Consider the following 7986-nt stretch of genomic DNA (forward strand, 5'->3'; position numbering starts at 1 on the left):
AAAAAAAATGTGGCTTTTCATAGTTTCTTATACTTCTCATATTAAATTCTAACTTCAAACAATCAGGTGAAAAATGAGCTAGAAGGCAACTTCCTCACAGCAGGCTGGCTATCTTTTACAGAACAAGGAAAACTCTTACCCACCTTCATTTTCTCTTAGTTCAAGTACTACGTGAGAACCTTCCTTCCATTTTATTTTTCTCCTTAAGTTTTATACAACATGAAGCAATAATTTACAATCTGCACTTGGGACTGTGGCTTGGTTGAAACTTTTGAAATAGAGCATGTAAAAATTTATTTTTGAATGTTAAGTTTATTCAAAACAAACTTACAAAATTCACTAAGCATATAAAAGGATTACTTCTCTCCAAAACCTGAAACAACTACCTATCTTTCAGAGAAAAATACTGATTTTAAGTCCTCATGGGTCTGTTCTTTCATGCACTGCTGGACTGCACCACTTCAGTTATTCATTACCTGTACTGACACCACAAATGTAATCAAAGAGCTGATGAACTGGCTTCTGGGTAAGTTCAACTAGTTTTCGCAGTGTCTGAATAGTAACCACGCCTCTGCAGAAAAGATTAAAGGCAAAATAAGAATTTCTGCGTCAAGGATATTTACATTACTTAATAAAAAAGTCTACACATTGTGTTTTAGTTTTAAAGCTGAGATTAAAAAAATAATACCTACTAACAGCAACAACTACTTTGTTAAACACAATTTTAGAATTTTTTTTCTTTTTCTTTTTTGGTAATAATTCTGTCCTAAAAATGTTGTCAGGGACCTTTCCGGAATACTGAGAAGCAACAATGTCAGTGGATTGAGGCCATGGTCTTCATAATTACTTGCTATACATCAGAGAGTTGGATAATGACTAAAGATGATAGAAGAATTGATGCCTTTGAGTTGTAGTGCTGGAGAAGAGTCTTGAACATACCATGGACCGCAAAAAACCCCAAATAGATCTGTCTTGGGGAGGGTGAAACCAAGTCTTTCCTCGGAGGCTTTGGCTTTTAAAGCTCTGTCTCATATACTCTGGGCATGTGGCCAGGAGGGAATGATCCTTGGGAAGGCCATCATGCTCAGATGGGTGGAGGGACAGTGCAGGAGTGAAAGACTCCAGAGGAGATGGATTGATACAGTAACTGGGGCAATGAGGGTTGGTGTGTTGGAGTCAATGAGTTGGATCAGGACAGTGCAGGGTTCAGAGCTATTGTACATAGGGTCGCTATGAGTCTCAGGTGATTGGACAGCACATAACAACAACAACAACGAAAACCTGTGCTATGACAGCATGTTTTTGTGTTTTTATTAAGTTCTCTTTAAATAAGGACTGACTTAAAGGCCCATGGGTTTGAACTGCCAACCTTTTAGTCAGCAGCTGTACCACCAAGGCTTCTCTTGCCTTTTAAAAAAATATAAATATTTTATCTCACAACTTTCAACACAAACCTCCCCTTGTGACTATTTTCACATAATCCCCAAGGTCAAGGTTTCTTAGCAGTGGCGTTTCTTTTCTTTTTTCAACCCACACTGCCAAGTGGCAGATGGTGGAATAAGTTTATTCATATGTACAGAAAAGTTAGTGTGTACATCAGCCCAGTTTGGTGATGAGTTCTTTGGCCTTGGCCTTCTCCAGCTTGGCGATGCGGGCCACTGACTTGGGCCCCAGGACGTTGCCTCCCCAGTGGTGGCAGATCTCATCATATCTGTTATTGTAATTGGTTCTGATGGCTTCTACCAGCTTTGTCAGAGTGCCTTTATCTTCCGAGTTCACCTGCGTGAAGGCAACAGTGGTGCAGGTCTGGTCTTGCCCTTGATGATGCAGTAGGGAACGCCCATCTTCCGACACAAAGCCGGCAGGAAGACCACCAGCTCTATGGGTTCCATGCTGTGTGTGATCACCACCAGCTGGGCCTTCTTGTTCTCCACCAGGGTGGTGATCATATTCACCCCGGCATGGAGAACAGGGGGTCTCTTGATGGGGGTATCTCCTTTGCCAGCAGCCTTCTTCTCAGCCCGGGCCAGCAGCCTCTGCTTCTTCTCCTTCTTGGTCTCTGGTCGGTACTTGCGGGCCAGCTTCAGCAGCTGAGTAACTGTCTGGCGGTCCAAGGCCTGGGTGAAATGGTTAATGACGGGTGGCACCTTGAGTCATTTGTAGAGGATTACCCTCTGCTGCTGCAGCCGGATGTAGCGGGGCCATTTGTAAAAGCGGGTAGGATCCCTTTTGGGTTGGATGTCCTGCCTGATGCCAAAGTTTGGGTCTTTTCTCGAACAGGGGATTCACCACCTTCTAGGCTTCCTGCTTCTTGACCATGGCGGGCACTGGGACCACCTTCTTCCTCTTGGCCTTCTATCCCTTCGGCATCTTGGGCGGATGGGAGAGAGAGCAGTGGCATTTCTAATATTTTCTGTTGACTATTTCTTGTTCTTGGGAGCTGTGGAAGCACTGCAGGATGCTTAGCAGTAATCGTCCTCCTCTGAGGGAGCCCTGGTGGTGTAACGGCCTGGTCCGCTGCCAACCCAAAGGCATGTGGTTCAAAACCACTAGATCTCCGCCTGTACAATTTACAGCCTGTGAAAACCCACTGGAGGGTCAGCTATGAGTTGGTTCTGACTCGACAGCACATAATATTACAAGTCTTCCTCTGACTAACAGGCCTTTGGAAACGAAATGGCAGCTACACTGTGGTAACAACAAAAAAGTTTTCAGAAACTGCCAAGTGACCCCTGGTGGAAAAACTGCCTCCAGCCGAGAATCGCTGACCCAAATAAATCTTTCACTCTAGCCTGTTTCTAGCCTTTACCAAGTTTCTTCACTCCGGATGCCTCTCTGTACGAGGAACAAAACTCCTATTCTTTAAGATCAAATACCTATGGTAGCAAGCTTTTTCACTTTACAGCCCCACTCTAAACAGAACATTTGATGCCCTCTTAAGTTTTTGCTTCTTTCAGATCAAAGGGTTTACATGTTGAGACCATGACCTTATTTTATGATATATAAGAAAGCATTTATTGCTTGTGTAGCATCACAACTGGCATCAGCGAGTAAATAAAGGGAGTTGGAAGTTAGCTGAGACTCTGCAAAGGATCACCCCCTTATTATGTGATAAGTAAACTGGTCTATGTGGGAAAGAGAAAACACCCAAAAAGAAATATAAATTATGAAACACTGCCAAGATTTAAGAAAATTTTGGTTGATTATACAGTTCTAAATTACAAAAAAAAAAGCTAACCTCCCCAACATGTAATACTAGATTTGTCATCATTGTTATGTGCCATCAAGTCGTCTGCAACTCATAGTGACCCTGTGTATAACAGCTCTGAGACCTGCCCTGTTCTGAGCCAGTCCCATGGACTCTGACACACCTATCCCCATTTCCCCAGTTATTGTTGCAATCCATGTCATCTGGGGTCTTCCTCTCCTGCGCTGTTTCTCTACCATTCCAAGCCTGATGTCCTTCTCCAAGGACTGGTCCCTCCTGGCCACTTGCCTCATGGGGATAGAACTGTCACTTCTACCTGCTCTGGGTGACCTTCCAGGTTTGTTGCGTCTGACTCACTGCTCTGCCTTGCCAATACTAGATTACACTAAAATTTAAACTAATTTATAACTATAGTAAGGCAGGTCTTAGTTGACAAGGTAATAAAACGGAAGAAAAAAAAAACCCAAACAAACCCAGTTTTATGTTTTGTCTTTAAAATGGCATAGTTACAGACATGTAATAGAAAAACACTTTAAACTGACAACAAACCCAATTTTATGTTTTGTCTTTAAAATGGCACAGTTACAGACATGTAATAAAAAACACTTTAAACTGACAAGAATCTATTAAAAGTTCTTTTTCTACCCTTACCTGGTTCCTCCACCATCAATTGTGAGAATTCTAATTCCTCTCCCCTTCACTGGATCCACGTAGCCCATTAAGGCCAAGATTTCTCTCACTGCAGCCTGAAGAGTTTCATCTTTAGTTTGTCGAATTCGTAACAAACATGGAATAAGTTTTTCCTATATTGAGAGAGAAGTCATTTTCTAATTTTCAAATCAAAAGTGAAAACATAAAATAATTTGTGACGAATATACACAGATCACATATAAGGTGCTGAGGTTACTTAATGGGGGCAGGTGTGTCAGAGACAGTAAGATTAGCACAGTATAGAACAGGACTTACGGCTGCTGTAAGTAGGGTCACCGTGAGCCATAGGCAACTCAATGGCATAAATAACATTAACAACTAAAGAAAGATCAGTTTCTAAAATATAATATCTAACCAAAACCTGAAACCCACTGTCTTTGAGTCATTTCCACCTCACAGCAAGTCTTGACTGAGTTTCTACGGCTCTGAATCTATAAGGGAGCCTCACCCTCTGAGCAGCTGGCAGATTTGATCTGCTGACCTTTTAGTCAGCAGTCTGACAAATCTTGCACTACTGTACCAGTACTCCGTGTAATATCTAGGACAATTAAAATTAGCCTCGCGGCACAAGCATTTTTTTAAGAAGGTGGAATGCTTACCAAGTAGAGAAAATAGAATTTGCTTGACAATAGAAACTTAAGTTGATACCAGAGATTTCACACAGTATTTTACCTATGCGCAAAATTTAAGAGGTAAAGCATATGAATGGACTCGTGCATTCACCTGTTACACAAAATACAGGACATGCAAGTTCACACAGAACTGCCTCAAAAGAAAGACCTGCTGACCTACTTTCCAAAACTCAACCACCAAAAACTCTATGGAGCAGAGTTTACACTGAAACCCGCATGAGGTCACCAGGCCACGAGGAGTCAAAGTCAACTTGCAGGCAACTGGCTTAATTACAATGCACTGGCATATTATCAAAAGGTTCAGATAATTTTTTAGCAAGACTATTGTCAAAAGTGGAATAAATATGAACTTTATATATTATTTTCTAAATCAGAAGCTAAAGCTAAGCACTGACAAGATTCCTAATTAATTCTACTATTATTTAGCACTTCTACTATATTTCCTAATTGTCCATTAAATATTAAAAGACACTTTTTAGCACAGCTATGAGGAGGTGCACTGTTAACCCGAAGGCTGTGCGTCTCTGGCCGTTTGATTCCATGAGCCACTCCTTGAGAGAAAGATGGCACTTTCTTCCCATGCTATTTACAACCTCAGAAACCCATTGGAGGTTCAGCCACTAGCTGATTCAAATACAATATTCATATTTTATAAAAGCATTCATATTTGATAAAAGCCTATTTAAATGCATCTAATGGACCAGTCTTTGGAGAAGGACATTATGCTTGGGCAGCGCAAGAGAGGAAGACCCCAGATGAGATGAACTGACACCATCACTGGGGTGAGGGGAGTAGGTGTGTAGAAGTCAGTGAGTAGCTCAGGATAGGGCAGCATTCAGAGCTACTGTACACAGGATTGCTATGAGTCACAGGTGACTCAATGACACATAACAACAGCAACAACAACATTATGTTATATTTGAGAAAATTGAGTTAAAGAAAGGCTCAGTGTTTTACTTAAAATGATTACTAAAACAATTATAAATAAGATGACTAAAGTTTTCAGACTTTCAAATGTTTCGAAAAGCCCATGAAATAAAAACCGCATCGATGAAAACAAAACAACACAACAATCCCAGCTTTGGTTTTACTTACAAATTACATTCTTCATCTTAAAAGCATGATTATATAGTAAAAATATCTATCTTATATTTAAGGAAAAAATGTGACAGCTCTTGGGCAACTGAATTAATATGCTGAAATTTGTCTTGTATTTTATGTTTAATCTCAAAGTTAATAGTATTAACAGCATAATTTATGTATCATAATGTAAGGAATAATATAAATTGTATCACAGAATGGTGAGGCAATTACTATTATATTTATTAGAGAAATGAGGAAAAAAATATAAACAGAACAATGAAAAGCCTTGCTTTTTTCATTTTAAAAGGTTTATTAGTATTTTTCTTGTAAGACAAAACCAGATTTAATAAATCAGAAATTACCTTGACAGCCACTCCTTTTCCTTCAGGATATTCTAGGAGGTGGAAGGTCAGTTCTTCGACCCTACTGATGCAGAGTTTTGGATCAGTTGTTCTTCTCAATGCCTGAACTAGGGCGCGGGTTCTGTTATCAATACTCACTCTTGCAATAATCTACACATACATAAAATGCATTATCAGAATATTAAACTACTCTAGTAATACCAACAAACGGTTAAAACAGTATCAGTAATTGCTTAATGTGTCTTAGATCTCATTAAGAAATTAAACATTACAAACTGGACAACAAATAATGTAACTCAAAGCCACAACGGTGGTGAATGAAAAAAAGGACACAATGAAAAATGACTTACCTTTTCTCTCTGAAGAGATAAATGCTTTTTCTCTTCGGCTGCTTTGTCTTTTTTGTCAGGGGGTTCAGCTTTAACAGCCTCTTTTTCTTCTGACACAGTTTTTGTCTCAGGCTTTAACTTGGGGACCAAGACACCAATGTAACCACCTACTAAAGCTTGGACACCTCCAGTTGGACGAGAGAGAAAGCTAGTAATACTTTGCTTAGTAGAAACGGGGGTGTCTCCAGGAGTCTCCCCAGAACTTGCGGTATCTGTGGAAGATTCTGAGTGTGGTTTGTCATCAGTCATGATGCCAGGATCTGGAGAAAGGACAGGCTCATCACCTTTAAATGTTTTACCTTCAGGCTCGGTTTTATCCTGGAGATTTTTACTTTCTTTTTTCGAAGCCATTTTTTCCTTCCGTAGAAAATATGAATTAATATGGTTTGATAAAAAGGAGACACTCTCTTCAAATTTTGTGGATATGCTGCCTGGGTATTGAAGAAGGCTTTGTTTACTTATATCTTCATCTTTAAGTATAACCTGAGTTTTTTCTTCTGGAAAAGAACTCTCTGACGCTAGTAGGTCACTCGGCTTTTGCAGTGTTTTGATGGCTTCTTCAATGTTTTTCTGTTTCAACAAGTCATTATCTGGTACTTTCCTCAGTATTCCAAAACTTGGCTTAAATTGAGCTAAACGTGAAATCATTTCATTCTGACTTCCAAAAACAGCCTTTGAAACAGAGTGCAGAGTGGTTTTAATACGGGACATATGAATGCTCACTTTTGTAAGTCCCTTGGGAGCAGAAGTGCTAAGTTTCAAAATTCCAATACGTAAACCATGGTTGCTTAGGCAGGGGTAGCACTTACTGCAAGAATGTGCTTCACTTTTGGTCCATTTACATCTTACTTTGCTCGTCTGAAAACCTCTTTGTAGACTGACGTACCTCCAATAGTATTTAGGTGAACATAAGAAATGTAGTTGCTTGCTTCTCTGCTTTCCACAAAGACTTCTTGCATTACTGAGGAGGTAAATATATATATCTAACGTCAAATTAACGGACATAACTAAAAAATCACTTATTCTCTATACATATGACTTTTTCCTCACTCCATTCATTCATTTGTTTCATTTAAGAAATGCCATAATTCATGGTCTTACCTGAAATGGTAAGAAAAAAGAAAAAGATTAGAAAGAGAAGTGAAACTGATGTCAGGTCTAAGACAAAATACATTACTTTTTGAAGTAATATATTTCCAATCTGGCTGATTTTTAAACTAAAAAGGAGGATTTCAACTTTCAGTATAGAATTCTATTAAAAAAATTAAAATAATAAGACATTTCACAAGAACTAATTCAGGAGAGGTTTCCCAATAGATAAACTTGCTACAATGTACCATAACTTAGACATGGTGCTGATTTTGGTTTGGTTTTGGGGTCCCTTACAGCTAAATTCTTAACAAGTGACATTAGACTTTAAATATCCCTTAAACTTAAGCTTCCTGAAGATAGGATTAGGTGCTTTAGGTCATTCAAGCTAATCCTCTGCTTCATCCAGACAAGATGTGTGCAGGGTGCTGAGGATACAAAGAGAGTGCGAATCAATTTTCTGTCCAGAGCAAGACAAAGTCACTCAGAGCTCATTAGACAAAGAAGTCAGA

At 39.4% G+C, this 7986-nt stretch overlaps 1 protein-coding gene across 1 annotated transcript in view; it reads right to left on the reverse strand.

Moving 5' to 3' along the window:
- The window catches only part of PNPLA8 (patatin-like phospholipase domain containing 8), a 31171-nt gene extending 23781 nt beyond the window's left edge, over nucleotides 1-7390 (reverse strand). Inside the window, exons 1-4 of the mRNA XM_006882640.1 lie at nucleotides 6347-7390; nucleotides 5997-6146; nucleotides 3860-4011; nucleotides 474-571 (exon numbers count right to left, since the gene is read on the reverse strand). Of these exons, the coding sequence (XP_006882702.1) occupies nucleotides 474-571; nucleotides 3860-4011; nucleotides 5997-6146; nucleotides 6347-7390 (1444 nt within the window). The remainder of the gene's footprint in view (nucleotides 1-473; nucleotides 572-3859; nucleotides 4012-5996; nucleotides 6147-6346) is intronic.
- Between the last annotated feature and the right edge of the window lie 596 nt (nucleotides 7391-7986).

The sequence above is a fragment of the Elephantulus edwardii genome, unplaced genomic scaffold (assembly GCF_000299155.1).
Source record: "Elephantulus edwardii isolate Elephantulus edwardi_28Jun2011 unplaced genomic scaffold, EleEdw1.0 scaffold00022, whole genome shotgun sequence".
Classification (NCBI taxonomy): domain Eukaryota; kingdom Metazoa; phylum Chordata; class Mammalia; order Macroscelidea; family Macroscelididae; genus Elephantulus; species Elephantulus edwardii.